General features: G+C 38.3%; 1 protein-coding gene across 4 annotated transcripts in view; it reads right to left on the bottom strand.

Moving 5' to 3' along the window:
* Positions 1-12,077: 12,077 nt before the first annotated feature.
* Positions 12,078-18,329, bottom strand: part of LOC5571895 (1-phosphatidylinositol 4,5-bisphosphate phosphodiesterase) — a 365,353-nt gene continuing 359,101 nt past the window's right edge. For all 4 annotated transcript variants that reach the window (XR_002501399.1, XM_001653754.2, XM_021850418.1 and 1 more), the window contains one exon: positions 12,078-12,867. Coding sequence is in view for 3 of the 4 variants with exons in the window: in XM_001653754.2 (XP_001653804.1) it covers positions 12,799-12,867 (69 nt within the window). In the remaining variant the exon portion in view is untranslated. The remainder of the gene's footprint in view (positions 12,868-18,329) is intronic.

Genomic DNA, 18,329 nt, shown 5'->3' with positions numbered 1-18,329 from the left:
GAAGGTATGACATGTTTTCTTCGAAAGCCTTGCTTGTTCGTACACACTAAGATTTTATTACCGAAGTCGGTAAAATTTTACTGGGTTTTTGAACAGCAGAGATATCGAATGCCATCATAAATTTAAGGGATTGGTTAAGAATTAGTTGAATCATTATTTTTCCGCGTCATGCCGTGCTCATGATTGGTCTCACTCTGTTTTTGGGATTCCTTAGTTGAGGCCCAAGCTCTTGTTTCTTAACCTTCGGGCTGTCGCGCTGTTGTATTTTGTACAACAGTTGTGATTTATATGCTATCATTTTGCAACAAAGATATCTATCGACACCAAACCAAAATGTATTCCTCGAGAAACTTCTTAAGAACAATACTCGACAGTTTTTATTTACAGTATGGCCCTTTATAATACGGTAAAATCAACAAATGTACATGGAAGTCGCATAATAATGAACGCACTATATACGGTTCAAGGAAACCACAGTTTCAAATCGTTATATCTCAAAATCCAGATAGTATAGAAACTTGGGGTCTTCAGTAAAGTTGTTCTGGAGTTGAAGCGTTATCTGATGGTATCTCATTCAATTCGGAATTCGACCGCTAGGTGGCACTAGTGGGCATGGAAGTTTTACTTTTGTTTTGCTGATATCTCAGAAGCCTGTCTATTTAGAAAGATGGCCTCTTCGGCAAAGTTGTTTAGTATGTTAGGGACTATCATTGTTCGAGCTAGTTGATTCAAAACTTTGCCACTAGGCGGCGCTAGTGAGCATGAAACTTTTGTTTGCAGATATCTCAGGAGCTTGACCACTTAGAAAGATAGTGTCTTCGCAAATTAATTCAGTGGCTCAAGGGCTATCATTATTTGAACCAAAAAATAGGATATTTTGCCACCAGACGGCGCTAGTGAGCATTAATTTTTTGTTTTGCGGATACTGCAAGATCTTGACTTTTTAGACAGGCACCTTCGGCAAAGTTGTACACAAGCTCAGGGACTATCATTATTTTACAAAATCTCGAACTTTAAGGATTAAACAAAGAAATAATTTGAGCTACTGAACAACTCTTCCGAAGACGCCATATTTCTAAGTGATCAGGCTCCTGAGATATTAGCGAAAAAAGTATTTTATGCTCAGTAGCGCTGCCTGGTGGCAAAATTTTGTATCACTTAGCTCAAACAATGATAATCCTTGAGTTACCTAACAACTTTGCCCAAGACGTCATCTTTCTAAGTGGTCAGGATCCTGAGATCTGCGAAACAAAAGTTTCATACTCACTAGCGCCGCCTAGTGGCAAAATCCCGAATTTCATTGTTCAAATAATGATAGCCTTTGAGCTACTGAACAATTTTGCCGAAGACCTCATCTTTCTAAGTGTTCATACTCCTGGGATATTCGCAAAACCAAGGATGTTGTACAAAGTACAACGCGCGACTACTCGCGTTACAAAAATTCGCGCGACGACCGAAAGGTTAAGTTCGGGATTTCCACGTCAGCGGAGGGGATGTTGGTTTGTTTTGCGCGCGATTCGGAGTAGTGTGTGGTCTTTTTTTTTTTTTTTGTATTCTCCTGTGGGGCGACGAAATCATGATCAATCGTTTCCGGGTCGCGTTGGGCGAGTGCGAAAAGATATTCGTATTCAGTTGAGAATGGATTATCGACTGGTGAGCTCGTTCCATGCTTATGATAACACATTTTATTGTTGCAATGCCACGTTCGTATAATTTTCAAACAAAATTTTGGTACGTACGTACGTCACTACAAGTGTCGGTATAAGCCCTATTTCATATAATTTTTATATACCAGGCCTGGTAGCGAGTCACTTTTTAGTGACTTGGTCACTTTTTTCGACCTGGTCACTAAAAAGTCACTATTTGCAACAAAATGTCACTAAAGTCGCTTTTTCATATAAATGGTTACTAAAGTCACTATTTTTGTGATCTGATGTGATCAACGACAATCAAGATCAGCTTCATAAACTTAAATAGCAGTAAAATGTGCAATGATCGAAAAAGGAATTTGCTGACCGATAAAACGGCGGTGGCTGCCAGGTTGAAGGAGCAGCTATTGTTGAACGGTGAATATGGAAATGTAGCGAGGAACAGGATGAACATTGATGATGACGATCAAGCTTTGGACCCATCGATCATAGAAGAGCAAAAATGGAAATCTAGTGACCATGACAAAATAAACGATGCATCGCGGTTGTTCTTTATCGTGTTGCATTTTGCACCTTATTAGACTACTGTGCAGAACATTTTTGCACAGTGAACATTTGCACACCTCACACATCCAAAACTTTTGAGTTTGACAGCATGCTTTGATACTAACTTTTTTCGTCTTTGTTTTGATTTGGGGGAATGATTAGCATTACTTTTCAACCTGAGATTTTCATCCGATGAACTAAATTTTCTTGGTCCAGGAATGCAATACCGATATACCTCTAGATGACCAGTTAAGTTCGATCCTCAACGTGGAATAGTTGGGTGAGTCGTTGGACAGCGATCTGTTGCTTAAAATTCTTCCTCTATGAGGAATGCTGAATCGCTAATCGATTACGTCCTGCATCTACTCTGATTCCGAAGACGATTTAGATGATGCTATCATTGTGGATCCATCAGACAAAAACTTCACAAAGAAAAAAAATATGCCCATCCCCATACAGCTGCTGGCTATTGGCTGTCTTTCGCGATTTCAAAAACTCAGGAAAAGGAACAAGGGAAAAGAAATTTGTTAGTGGGGTGTAGCTGGCAATACGGTAGATACTTTTCTTTACCAATACTGGTTACTTTCTAATAAACATAACTAAAAGATGTTTTCATGCAATCTATTTCACTGCTTGGAATCTTTTTGAAACGTCATAAATAGCTTTCGAGGCATACGCCTGCTGGTGTTAGTGAGTGTGCAAATTGTATCTAGCACATGAACAATTTCATAAGAATCTAAAAATTCGTGCAATGGTCAATAGCAACAACGATTAACCTTTTGTCGTTAAGATATCCCAACAAACTACGCTCCGCGATTATTGCATCGTTCTGCATGTGTGCTAGCGATTAAGTGTTCGCGAGTCACTGTCAGGGTGGTCACCGAACCGGAAAAAACGGGAAAAGCGGGAAAAGACGGGAATTTGAATCCATCGGGAAAAAGACGGGAAACCGGGAATTTGAGATGGTCACCGGGAAAATTATTTTGAAACAACATCTTCAAGCTATAAATCTATAAATCATCAAAAATAAGTTGTAGAAAGTTGATATGGTTGATCATATTGCTATTAAGCATCTGTTATCTTGGACAAAAAACTTTTAAATTTTCTTGTTGAAACAGTCTAGTTTGCTACACTCAAGTTGGTTGGTAATGTTTTGGAATATTTTATTTGTTTTATCTCTTACTATCAGGGCTTATTTTTTTTCTTTATCTTATTTGACTCAAAGTTTTGAATCAGATATTAAAACTTCTTGCATAAAGTAACATATTGGATTCATTATTTTCTTTAGTTACTTTAGTTTAGTGTGGCTTTGTTTCATCCTCATCTTAAACTTATTAATTAGCTTTAGTGAATTCTTCATTTTTACACACTTAGAAGAAAATGCCGAAATTCGGCTTTCGGAAAGCGAGATCCGCACAGCCGAGCGCTCGGCAGTTATCTTGGTTTAATAGTTTTAGCTGATTAAGTCGGTTTCTGTGAAAGAATTTAGCTACCGTAAAGTGCCGTAATTCAGCGCAGTTAAGGAATAAAACGATTCAAATTGTTAATTAAAAATTAGTATTGCATCAACAAAAAAGCTTTATGGGTGGATCGCTAGCAAATCTATTCAAGATTATGGGAAAAATATAAACTAGACTGTATTCATAATTTACAATTGTGATTTTTTTGAAATGGTTCACTCGTTGAAATTGCCTAATTCCGCGCATTTTTTTAACGCTTTTCCATATTCCGCGCAGAAGAATGCCCAATTCCGCGCACTCATGAAACAATCAAATTAACATCAATTTTGATAAGGGGCTGCATCCATTAGTTACGTAACACTTAAAATTGAAAATTTTCAACCCCCTCCCCTTGCGTAACACTTTTTGTATGAGAAAACGTAGAGTTTTGTATGAACCGTAACTTTTTAGTCTACGTTCAGTTTTTTTTTATTAACTTTTTGTCTATCACATGAAATAAAGATAACCAAAACCGTGGCATTGGTACGTGTGAATTTCGTCTAGGGGAAAGTGGGGCAATTAGGCCATCTTAAGAAAAGTCGTAATAATTGAAATTTTTAGATCAATACACTAGATACGCACGATTTCCGTCGTCTTAAAAAAAACACGAATGATTTTTTGTCGATTCTTCTGTCGATGGGGTGATATGAGCACCCTATTTTATGTTGTGAAATTATCTCATAGAATCTAACAATTTAATTGTTTTACCAACGCGAAAAATGCGAAATATTATAAGAATGTAAGGCTGGAAAACAAGGTTTGACTCCCAATAAATACAAAACATATTGGTTTTTCCGTATAGTATTGATGATTTTCAATTGTTTAATATAGCTGTGAGGAAATTTTTTCGAAAAAGTCCTTTTGACATTAAGTTTTACATATATAAAAACAGTATGTCTTATGGGGCAAGAGGGACACCGCAATTTTCTCATATAAAATCAAATGAACTTTTATTTTTCTTGTTTGTTATTGCATTAAATTCTACTAAATTCTACTTTTCTACTAAATAAAATCAAAATAACCCATTTTGGACATTCAAAATGGTTTCTGAAAATTTTTACTATTATTGTTACAGTCAACGATAAGATAAGATGAGAACTAAATTAATTTCGTAAAATTACTTTTTAACTATAAGTCAACTTTTATCCCTCAGTTTTTATCTTTACTTTCTCTAGTATTTATCGTTTAGGCGGTGAAATAATAATATACAAAATTTGTGGCATGTTACTCTGGTGGTCTTCTTGCCCCATACGAGCTGCACTCTTGCCCCGTGCCTCGTTTAAAAACCTCATAAGAAGGGACATTTTCAAAAATCTCAAATCATCATGTGTTTCTTATATTTTTGAAATCTATCGATAACATCATTTAGAACAAGAGGTGAGCTTACCCCTACACAGAAATAATCTTCAAAAATTGTGCTAATAAACCATGATTTGAACCTATATATCTTAAGGTGTCCTTCTTACCCCTAGCCCCCCTATATATCGTGTGGCAGGCACGATGATACCTCATGCCCAGGGAAGTCAAGGAAATTTCCACTACGAAAAGATCCCAGACGTCACACTCTCATCGCTGTCCATCAACCAACTTTTTAACGATCGATTCAAATATTGGGTAGGTGGTCAATCGCCCACCCGCAGCGCTCGCGTCGTTTTTCTTCGTGTTTGACGTTTACACACTACCGCCACCTGTTGGTCCATCGGCCAACTACAGTGGTTTTAGCATTGGGCGTACATGATTTCGCGACTATGATTTTGATCGAGATTTGTTCTAAGTGTTACGTCTGTTTCTCTGTGAACAATCTTTATTGAGGCACTTTTGGCCGCAGAATATATTCTTAATTTATTTAGTTTACATTTGTGTTTTTAAGCAATGCTAACTTTGGGCTGCCCATAAAACATAATTGAAGATAATTATTCAAATGTCCTTAAAATTCGACTTATTATTCCATAATTACTTCCCGGCAGAAAACGAACGACATTGTATACTAAATTTCATAAAAAACAACAACTTTGAGCATACTTACAGGAGAGTTCGTACAATCTAACTTCTTCCAGACTTATAATTTCAGGCACTTAGTCAACTGTAGAAGCTTTTCCACGATATTTTCACTACTTTTCTACGTATACACAAAACCGATGCACTTTTCCGAATGTAAATGAAAACAAGATGGCAGATGGTAAAACAAAATACCGTAAAGTACCCATATTTCGCGCGCACTCCTAATTTCGCTCACTGATATTTTAAACATGTTTTGCGAAAGACATTTTTGTTGGATAGTATTTTGAATAATTCTACTTCAGCCATGGTTGCATAACGTGCAATTAGATAGTCCAATATGTATCAACAAATGTGGATAAAATGACAGTGAGCGAAATTAGGAGCGTGCGCGAAATATGGTAGCATCACGGTACTGAGAATCTCGGTAAACTTAGATAGAAACCGATATGTCAGCATTCGAGCCACCTGAGTTCGGTGAAAACGTTGTTAACGTTGGTGCTCGGCTTACAATATTGCCGAGATACGGGTAAAATGTAGAACTAACCGAGATTTCAGTTTCAGAAGCTGCCGAATCTCGGTTAAAATTATTTTTAGCTGGGTTTTCAGCAAAATGGACAAAAGCCGAGTTGACTTAGCATTTAAAAATGCCGAGCTCGCGAAAAAAAAATTAAGTGTGTATGAAGAAAAAAAGTAAGATTGAAAATTGAAATACTTTAAATAGGGTAATAGGGAACAAAAAGGGCATATCTAGACATGTAAATGGAATGCTGTTTGTATGTCACGAGTTGGCTTGAGAACGGGACGACTGATTTGAAGTATTCTTTCACTTTTGTTTTCTTCAGTGGAGTGGAAAAATATTTTTGTGAAATCCTTCGAGAAAGCAAATTTGACATTAACTTTTTTTAAGTTTTTTCAACAATTTGTCATTCCATACCAATTGTACGAGAGCCAAAAAATACAAGGCAGTCTTCTACGAATATTTTTTTTCTTATTCGACGAAAAAACACCGTTGAAAAGTTTGAAATAAAATTTTTGGTGTACTCAATTGAAAAACCGATCGAAGGCTCCTCAATTAAAAACCGGGAAAATTCTGAAAATTATACCGGGAAAACCGGGAAAAAAGCGGGAATTTCAAAATGAACATTTGGTGGCCACCCTGCACTGTTTTATCATTCAAATCATTTTCAAATCATGCTGCTGCAAGAGCGACGGCCCTCTTAGACCGTTTGAATACCGTGTTGTTTGTCGTGAGAGACGATTTTTTCTATATTAACGAGATTTTTAGCCCTGGGCTTGTTCATCTCGGGACCAACGGCTTTACTTCCCTTCCGAAGGAAGTCGTCACTGAAATTTTTTAGTGACTATCTCGGGGATGGGATTCGATCCCAGGTCCTATTTTTTTCCATCCTTGTAGAAGAGGTTAAAAATTCAGCTATCAGCAAGCTAAAGAACTGTAAGGCTGCTGGGAAGAACGAGATCCCGGTCGAGCTTCTCAAGCACGGAAGTGAGCACTGCAGCTTTATCAGTCGATCCACCGAGTACTTCTGAAGGTATGGGAGGACGAAAAATTGCCCACCGGCTGGTTGAATGCCTCATACGCCCAATCTACAATAAAGGAAACAGACTGGAGTGTGCCAATTACAGAGGAAGTGCCCTGCTGAATTCGGCGTACAAAATTCTGTCGCGCGTCTCGTTTGACAGACTGAGACCGCTCGAGGAGTCCTTCGTCGGCGAATACCAAGCTATTTTTCGTGAGGGCCGTTCCACAACGGACCAGATGTTTAGCTTGCGAATGATCCTAGATAAATTCCGGGAGTATAACTTGCAGACTTACCATCTGTTTATTGATTTCAAGGCGGCGTACGACTCAGTGAAAAGAAATGAGCTTTGGCAGATAATGTTTTCCGGCGAAACTAATTAGGCTGATACGTGCTACGCTGGATGGTTCGAAATCAAGTGTTCGGATCGCATATGAGGTGTCAACCTCGTTCGTGACGTTAGAAGGGTTGAATCAGGGAGACACACTTTCAAATTTACTGTTCAACGTTTTACTCGAGGATGCTATCAGGAGATCTGGCGTACAGAGAAATGGCACTATTATCACAAGGTCGCACATGCTCCTTGGCTTTGCGGACGATATAGACCTAATTGGAATTGGATCGTAGGTCAGTGGAATAGGCCTTCGTGCCTCTGAAGAGGGAGACAGCGAGGATAGGCCCGATCATTAATTCTACCAAAACGAAGTACATGGTTGCAGGTAGAGGTAGAGTCAGGCATGGTGATGTAGATGCTGAGGTAGTGTTTGATGGAGATGTGTTTGAAGTTGTTGAAGAATTTGTTTATCTTGGAACACTTGTGACATGTGACAACGTTTCCCGCGAAGTAAAAAGACGTGTTGCGTAGGCCGTCCCTTATTTTTCAAAAATGTGAAATGTTATAAGTTCGTCATCGTAAAGTGCTCGTTTTGGTAAGAAAAAAAAATCGAGCTCGCTACTATAGTGCACGCAGCATGAGTACGAAAAGCCACCAGTAACAAATTGTTCTGCGTGCGTTGATTATCAGCATAGAAGTTTGTTTTCTTTGAGATGATTCAAATATTACGTAACGCAAAATTTGCCAATTTTAGACCAGCTCCCTCCCCCACGCAACAGCTTTTGTATGGAATTTTTTTTTTAATTTTATGTCAGCGTGTAGTGTAATAAAGATATCTACAGTAGAAAATATTATTTTACCTAAAATTTTATGCTGATTATCAATTTGTAACTAGTGGCTTTTCGTATTCATGTTGCTCACTGAAGTCTGCCGTATTTAACACGCTTGATAATACTCGTATCTTTGTACACTTGATACAACTCATGATTCATGCGTCTGCGCCACACACCATTTTCGAGTTTCCTACCGAGTATTGTCCACAGCACTTTACGCTCGAAAATACCGAAAGCTTTCCGTTTACCTCCTTCAACGTCCACGCTTCGTGCCCGTAGAGAGCCACCGGAAGAATCAATGTTTTATACAGGGCGAATTTTGTTTCCGTTTGCAAGCTGCGGAACCTAAGCCGGTTACGTAGTAGGTTGTCCCTTATTTTTCGAAATTGCGAAATGTTATAAGTTCGTCATTGTAAAGTGCTCGTTTTGGTAAGAAAAAAAAAATCAGGTAAACATTCAAAGTCCGTACGTGGACGCTAAGTGGTCCCCCAACGACCCTAAAGGTATTAGATGTAGAGATGACCCCCGGCGCCAAATCGAGCTCGCTGCTCTGGTGTGTAGCGCAGACGCATGACGTTGTGGACGCGTGGACGTTGAAGGAGGTAGACGGAAAGCTTTCGGTATTTTCATGTACAAGATGCGAGTATTATGTACAAAGATGCGAATATTATCCATCGTGTAAAATACGGCAGACTTCAGTGGGCTGGTCACTAAGTGCGAATGTCGGAAGAAAGAATTGCGAAAATAATATTCAGCAGGGAACCAGGTAGAGGTCGGCGGCTTCGGGGAAGACCACGAATACGCTGGCTGTACGCAGTGGAAGAGGACCTGGCGACCCTAAAAGTTCGGGGTAACTGGAAAAGTTTCGCCCAAGACCGACGAAGATGGAGCTCTACAATACGCCCGGCAATGGCGTGACGCTACGCTGCAGCCATCAAGGTAAAGGTAGGTAGTCTTAAAAAACCCGTATGGTTTGTGATATCACAGCTCATCAAACGCAACAAACCCTCTTTGCTAATGGATGCTCTTTATTATACCTTACATTTTCTGGGTTGCTTTGGTTGTTTGTCTAAATTTTCTCTTGTTTCTCTTTTCTAGTTAATTTTTACATTGTGATTCGACTCCATTTGACCTTTTCGTTCCCTTCCTCCGCTCAACTAAATGCCTGCTTTTCCACAACGGACTGATTGAAATTGGTAATGTTTTTCAAACACAACAATGTTGTCCATTTTTAACTCATTTTTTTGCAATCTTTCCTAGCATACATTCTCACGTTATATAGCTTTCTCCTCTGGTCTGTTTGTATTCCTAACAAAAATTGTAATACTTTTTAGTTTACGAGAGTTTCCTTTTACACGAGGTGTTTCTTCTATCTTTCTTGATATTCTCTTTAGGAGCTCTAGAGTCAGTTTATAACGTGCTTATATTATAGGGAGTTTCCTTAACATGTAACGACTAGAAAACGTGTTTTTTTCCTGTTTCGAAAAAAATATGATTCTACATAACAGTGGTTACAGTGTCTAGTGTTTAAGTGTGAGTGTGTTTTTGTGTATGTTCATGTTGCTCAGGAGTTATAAGTTCGTTGAATGTCTTTGTAGTTGTGGTTTGAATCCTTATCGGATGAGATGAGATTTTTGTGTGTGTTAAAGTACACACGTGAGAGACGATCGTGTAATGTAGTGTAGTGTGTGTTTGAGGGTCGTCTCTTCGACTCCTGATTATACGATAAAAAAGTATAAAGGGATGATTTTTGTATTATAGGCACTCATGATTCTTGTAGTTCTCTTTTGAATATATTTTTTGGATTTCTATATCGTTTCTGGTTTACTTCCACAGCAACTCGAATTCACATTTTCCTATTTGATGCTATTTGATGAGGAATGGCGACAATATGGGGGTTTGGATGAGACAGACTTTGCTTTTCGCTAGAGATGGAAAGGAACTAACGCTCACGGGAGGGACGTTGGGAAAAGGTGAAGGTTACAATACTTATTTCATTTCTTTAGTTTTTCATTGTTTCTTAATTGCTCTAAAATCTATGTATATTAGATTGATGTTTGTTTGCGGCTTGCAACTTGTTTAAAATTTGGTTGGTTTATAACTCTGTTTCCTTTATACCTATAAGTTCATTCAATGATTTTAAAAATGGCTAAGACGTACACTTCTGCAATAATTATATATATTCTTATATATTTTGGGGTTATCATTGTTTTTCACTTGTTATTTGTTATCGTTTCCGTCCAGTTCACTCTGCTGAATGGGGTAATAAAATAATTGATTGTTTGCTGAATTTAAAAACAGTTTTGATTGCTTCAAGAAATGCGACAAAAGAACCGGCTGCTCCTCGTTGCGATCCGATGTCAGAGTTTGAATTTGATTTTGATCAAATGCCACCAATGTCTATTGAATGAATGAATAGAAAATAAGTGTTGACTTTTGGTCGTTTTCTAATTGACTTTTTAATGAACATAATTGATTATCTAGAAATATAATTTTAAATGTTAAACACAATAATTTAGCAATTGATATAGAAGGTACAGTGAGGTGCTTATATTATAAAGTAGTGTGGTCAGTATATATAATTTTCACAAAATTATTTTTAACTTTGTTAAATTGTTTGCTCAACTTGAAGTTAACAAGATTTTTGACAAATAATCCTCTTCCTATTTATGGCATGTCTTCCTTACTGGAAAAGAGCCTGTTACTCAGCTTAATATTCTATGAGCATTTCCACAGTTATTATCGGAGAGTTTCGTTTGCCATATTTGTCAATTTTTGTGACAGACGTAATATATTATACCCCGAGGAAATTTTCAAAATTTAAATCCTGTGTTTTACTGGAATAATGTGAGAACATTGAAAGCGAATTCTAGAATACCAACAAACATTACGTGTAGCGGAATGACTGCAAATTCGGATGTTGAAGCAGCATGGCTTAGATTATATAAGTTATCCTCAATGTGATGTTTTGTATAAAACATTGAGGAAACGACGCTTTTTACGCGCTGCCAAAGCCATGTCGTCAAAATCATCATAGGAGATCTAATCGCTTAGGTTGGTCAGGAGGAGGAGTTCAGACCGACTATTGGAAAGTTAAGCGCCCACCGGCTGACGAACGAGAACAGTCTGCGACTGATTGCTTTCGCCGCCTCCAAGAATTAGCACTTATTTCCAGCACAGCCTTCTATACCAAAAACAGCTGTGCCGGTCTCCAGAAACGCGGAAGTTCTATTAGCAGCAATAGCTTCGTATCGCGAGCCGAAGTGTGCAGAGTTAAGGACGGGGGTATCTTGACGGACGAACGTGATATGATCGAAAGGTGGAAGCAGCACTTCGACGAACACCTGAATGGCGCTTAGAGCTCTTGCTTGCGCTCGAGACAACGGAGAAAATGTCAGTACTACGGACAATGGAAACCAACCAAGCTGCTAGTAAGGATGGCATCGGAGCTGAATTGACCACTTTTAGTTCACCTCACTGTACCTTAAATTTCAGAAAGCATTTACTCCCTTTTTACCAAAGAAGATACTACACACTTCCACATTTTTACGGGAACAAATAGCCATCACTTTCCAAATTATTTAGCGAACAGTCTCAATTGTCTACTTGTTAGTTGTGAATGTGATTTTTTTCTTTTCTGTTAGTGAATGTCTAATCGATTATGATTCCTATGTGTATCTCCCTAGTAGTTTCACCTGCTACTGAATAAAGTAAAATATTCATTTGATCCCGCTCATTCGTAGTTGGATAAGTATTTGTTTGGATGTGTTAGTTCCCTGTCCCAACAACAAGAACAATCCTAACATTCCTCCACTGCCTCCTGGTCGCGTACATTTCCTTTCACGTTCACAAAATAAATAACGATCAATAAGAAACAACTAATCTCACTTTGATTTTCATTTCATTTCATATTATTTTTTTCCTTTTGTCCTAAAATGATGCTACTCTTTGATAGGTTCTGTTTACACTGCTTTTTGCTAATACTAAGTAGTAATAGTTTCTTAGTTGTTTTGTTTTTCCTTTTTTGGTTCACCTAGTTTTTTGTTCCGCTCAAAATGATACATTTTTCCCTTTTGATAGTAGAGCTGCTTATTTTTCACTTAGTTTATCATCTAAAATATGGGGTTTTTCGTACTCTCAATACATGTTTTGCTGGTTCATTCCTGTTCGATCTACACATTGTGATCTTGATGATGTTTGATGTTTCAACTTGTTGTTACTGCCTTACTACAAATACACGTTGGATTGGTTTTGTCTTGCTTATCTTTTTTTTTCTTATATAATACGAGACATTTCCGAAAATAAAGTTCAGTTCTTCTGTGGTGCAGCTGTCCGACTTCCCTTTTGCTAGGGCTATTTCGTAGATTCGTCCGGAGGTGGCGAACCGTTGGCCAACATTCAGGCGTAGAATTCCATCTTGCTGGTCATCTTGTACTCCTCCTCGTCGACCTTGTACATGTCGATCAGCTGTTGGGGAAGGAAGGAGTTATAGAGATAAAGTTTTTGTTATAATCTGTACAATTAGTTGGATTAGTAAGAGGCAACTTCCTAATGAACGTAGAAGATTCCAGTTTTTGCGACAATCTCTATGCTAGTTGCTCCGCATCATTCATCAAATTCTCTAGGAAGAGCATATTCTATGATGTTTTTGAATAAAGCTGTCTTCAGTAGATGACCAACTATTAAATGTTCGGTAACACTGTTAGTCGTATGAAAACGTCCGTGGCTGTAAGCAGGATGTTTTTCAGGGATAACCCAATCGGTTTGGCCAGGTAATTCTTCAAGATTTTTTCAAGACTAAACTCCAAAAGTTCTTTCGAAGATAATTGCTATTTTTTCTGTAGATTTCTTTAGATGTTCCGTAGATTACTTTATTTTCTTAAGATCCTCCAAGATACAACAAACGAATTGCTATAGGGATTCTTTTAGAGATTTCTCCAGAAGTTGCTCTAGCAAATCATCTGGGAATTACAGCAACAATTACTCTCACGGATTGTTTTTTAAAGAAACCTTTCATGAATACACAGAAAGAAAAATCCATGTAAATTTCAGCGTTAAATCGTGCACATAAAGGGAATGCCAGATTTGTCGCCAATTTACATGACATATCGTGTAAAATTACATCAACAACATGTAAATTTATGCCAATTGTCGCGTAATCGGTTAGAGTCCATGCTAGATTACACGATGTATAGCGGAAACTTACATGATGTTATTGTAATTTTACACGATGTGACGTGTAAATTTGCGACATATCTGGCATTACCTCCATGCGCATGATTTTACGCTGAAATTTACATGAATTTTTATTTCTGTGTATAACGAAAAAATATACTACAGGTGTATAGGTTCAAATCCCAATGCAATTTAGGATCTTTTCGTTTAATTTCTCTGCTGTGCCACCTTAGAATTTGCGTAAATTGCTTAATTTTCCAAGGATTCCAAAACAATCTGCAGGAATTACTCCAGGAATTCCTTCAAACATTTTTCCAACCAATTTTTGAATGATTCTTTAACTGAATCCAGCGACTCATTCCAGAGATTTTGTCATTATTGTAGTTATTCTTCAACACCGTAATAACTCTAACACTTTACCCATGGCATTCTCCAAAACTTTTTAAAAAGAGTTATTCCAGAGATTAAGGTGAAGATGAATCTAAGCCAAAGTTCAAATTTTCAAGAGCACGGATCTGGAGAACCAAACATCCATTTGAGCTAAAAACCTAATCGATTGGTCACCACCAGCTAGTGACCAATCGATTAAGTTTTCAGTTTAAACGGATGTTTGGTTCTCCAGATCCGTGCTCTTGAAAATTTGAACTTTGGCTTAGATTCATCTTCACCTTAACGCTGAAGTTTTCGAAGGATTCTTGCAAGAGTATTTCAGAATCTTGATCAGAGTTCCGAAAGTACAACTTGAATATCAATAATTTGTTTAATGATTCTAAGGCAGCGTAAAGAATAGAAATGAGCTGTGGCAGATAATGTCAGAATATGAGTTTCCGGCAAAACTAATTAATCTAGCGAAATCATGTGTAGGGATTGTAGACGAGACCTCAAGCTCGTTGGTACGTTAGATGCGATGAAGCTAGGATAACAGCGATTGAGTGTTTTGAAAATATTGACTTTAGAAATCACTAACCTAAAAAAAAACAATCTAAACAAGGAAAAAGAAAACAAAACAAAAATCACTTAAAAGAACGAAACGGTGAAAGTTGGATTTCTCATAGAATTTAACTACACATCTCTCGAAAATTATTTCTAAGACTTGTTTTGGAAAGTCCTCGTGAGATTGAGACAAATATCAACCACTGTATGTATTTTTATGTTTTTTACAGGGATTTGATCATTGCAAATCAAATTACAAATTGAAAAAAAAATTGAAGGTCAAAAAATAAAAATAAAATTTATTAAAAATTTCCTTCAGATTTGCTATAGAAGTTCATTCAGTGATTTTTAACGGACTTAGTGAGGAATTTCAAAAAAAATTTCGTTACATATACATTCAAGAATCAACCTGGAATTTGTCTAAGAATAATTACACTAATTTTAAAACTTTGGGTTGTGGTTCGATTTTCAATGTAGAATCACAATATGTAGAAAACTTGATACCTTTAAACAAGCCAATTGTCTCTTCAAAGACTCTTTCAAAAATGGTTCATGAAAGTCCTAAGTCTTCTAGGAATTTATCTAGTGATTCTTCCATTGATTTCTCTAGGACTTTCTCCTTCCAAAATTCATCCAAAAATTTCTCCAAATATGCATATATAATTTCTTACGGCTTCCTGCTAATTTTTTTTTTTGAGATTTCAACCTCGAATTTCTCTAAGGATATGTACAGGAATTACTCCAGATATATCCAAACAATTATCCAACGCCCAAGGATATTTCATAAATTATTGGAGCAAACTACCTGGAGGTAATTCTAATAAAAATCCTGAAGGAACTTCTAATGAAACTTGTGTAAGATATAAATAACTCTTGAAGTATCCCTGTAGGAACTCCTGAATTGCTATGAATATAAAGATAAACTGAATGAACTGAAAAATCGAATTTCTGGATAATATCTGAAGGAATACATAGAAAAAAACATCGGATGGATTAGAAACCTTAAATAATATTTTAAAGAATCTATGAAGATTTCCCAGTAAACACGAACTCGTATAAGATAGCGCATAAGAGTACAAATGTGGAGGCGATATACGTACATGCACCATAAGGATCAATGCAAGACGTACGCATATCGCCACCACATTGATGATCTGGGAGGGGTCAGAGCAAAAATGCTGGTGGACTCGGGATCTCCGGCGAACATCATCAACAATGAGACATACGTGCTACTGAAAGCAGAACGAGCGATGATGATGAACGATAGAACACCTCGACAAGAAGAGCTAAGGCTGAAATCTTTTGCGTCGGATAAATAGATACGATTCAGCAGAGTATTCGAGATCGAGATAAAGATTCCGGAGGAAGAAAGCGGAATTTGGTCCCATGTTCTAGTTGCCCCGGAAGGCCAAGTTAATCTCTTGAGCAAAGGAACGGCGTTTGCGTTAGGAGTCCTTAAAATCGGATATAAGGTGAATCAGGTATCGAAGATCTTGGAAGACGAATTCCCAAAGATTCCGAATGCGATGTTGAAAATTCAGGTGGACAAAACAGTTCATCCCGTTGTGCAACCAGTGCGTAGGTTGCCAGTCGCCATGGAAGCAGATGTGGAGGACGCGATAAACGATTTAGTCCAAAAGAAGATCGTAGAAAGAGCTGAGGGGCCTTTAAGTTGGGTGTCACCATTGGTCCCCATCAGGAAGACCGATGGAAGAATTAGGCTCTGCGTGGATATGCGGGCGGCCAATCGAGCGGTTATGCGCGAGAATTACCCTATGCCAAACATCGATAGCGCGATGGCAATGATCACTAAAGTAAGTTTTCAATTGTTGCTGTTGAAAAAAAGATGAGCCTATTTCTGTTTAAATTGGTTAGGTCGTGAAGATGTCGAAAATAGACCTGGAAGCCGCGTACTACCACTTTGAATTACATCCAGATAGCTGGGACATTACAACGTTTGTAGCTAGGAGTGGTGTGTACCGTTTCTGTCGTCTCATGTTTGGGATCAAATCTGCCCCGGAGTTGTTCCAACGTGAGATGGAAAGTTTATTCCGTGGCATCAAGGGACTAATTGTGTATATGGATGATATACTCATTCGCGGCGAGACGGAAGAGGCTCATGATCGTACATTAGAAGAGGTTATGAAGCGAATCAAGGAGATGAACTTAAAAATCAACTCGCAAAAGTCAATGTTTGGAGTGACCGAATTGTCTTTTTTAGGATACCATCTTTCTCAGGATGGTATTCGCCCTACAGAAGACAAAATTGAAGCCATACGCAATTTGCAGCCAACAACATCAGTTTCTGATTTGAGATCGCTGCTAGGATTGATTAATTTTCTTGGTAGATTCGTTCCAAATTTGGCAGATCTAACTTTCCACATGCGTCAGCTGCTTGTCAAAAGTAATACGTTTGAATGGAAAGTATCGCATGATCAGGAGTTCAATAAGCTTAAGGAACTGTTGGGGAAGGTGGAATCGTTGGCTTTCTTTGACCCGCTATATGAAACGTTTCTGGTTACCGATGCTAGTCCTGTTGGACTAGGCGCCTGCATACTGATCCAGATGAAAAATGGTTCTCCGAGACCAGTATCGTGTGTATCGAAGAGTTTAACAGCTTATGAAAAAAAGTACTGTCAAACTGAAAAAGAATGTTACGCGATCATTTGGGCTATGGAGAAATTGTTCATGTACCTTTACGGACTGCACTTTACGCTCATCACTGACTGTAAGCCGCTGGAGTACCTCTTCAATAAAGCGCAATCCAAACCATCAGCTAGAATTGAGCGCTGGATTCTGCGACTGCAAAGCTTCGATTTTACGGTCAAATACGGGCCTGGGGAAAGTAACCTTGCGGAGCCTCGACTCACAGATCAACAACAGTACAGAGGAAGGTGCTGATGTCCTATCTTGGTTATCCGAGGAAATCAAACCATCAGCGATGTCCATCGAGGAAATTTAAAGAGCGACCCTACAAGATGACGAGCTACAGAATGTTAAGGAAGCTCTAGGTACAGATGATTGGGATGGAGTACTAGCCGAGTTCAGAACTGCGACCGTTCGTGATGAGTTAAATTTGTAGGTGACCTAGTACTTCGAGGTGATAGGATCGTTGTGCCTAAACCATTGAGAGCCAAAGTGATCGAAATTGCACACCTGGGACATCAAGGAGCCACGGCAATGAAAGCTCAGCTACGGGTTAAAGTTTGGTTTCCACAGATGGACAAAGCAGTAGAGTCAGCTGTTCGGAAGTGTAAGCCATGCTTAATGACGTCCATTCCTGATAAGCCAAATCCTTTGGCTCGTCGGATTCCAACAGATCCTTGGCAAGATCTCGCCATCGATTTCAAAGAAGGGCTGCCGGATGGTATATCGTTCTCTTTAATGAATGTTCGAAGCCTCTGAGCAGAATCTCAAATAGAGAAACTTTAAAGTAGATAAAGTACCGTGTACCTTTTAATTCCGCTCCTAAATGCTTATCTTTGACAGATACGCGTATTTAGACTACCACTTGTAGTCTTCTTCAGTAGATACGAGTAACTGACACTGAAGAAGACTGCAAGTGGTAGTCGAAATACGCGTATCTGTCAAAGATAAGCATTTAGGAGCGGAATTAAAAGGTACACGGTATATCGTTGTTAGTAGTGGTATGTTACACTTGTCGATTCGTCCAAGTAGAACCAATGAAGCCGGCGACAACACAACGAGTGATCGGAGCATTGTTAAGAATGATTAGTTGTTTTGGGATTCCGCGGTCGATCATAGCGGATAATGGACCGCAATTCAGGGCGACAGAGTTTTCGAAATTTTACAACAGCTAT

The sequence above is a fragment of the Aedes aegypti genome, chromosome 3 (genome assembly GCF_002204515.2).
Source record: "Aedes aegypti strain LVP_AGWG chromosome 3, AaegL5.0 Primary Assembly, whole genome shotgun sequence".
NCBI lineage: Eukaryota > Metazoa > Arthropoda > Insecta > Diptera > Culicidae > Aedes > Aedes aegypti.
The sequence above is the reverse complement of the archived record's forward strand: the minus strand, read 5'-3'. Positions and strand labels throughout refer to the sequence as shown.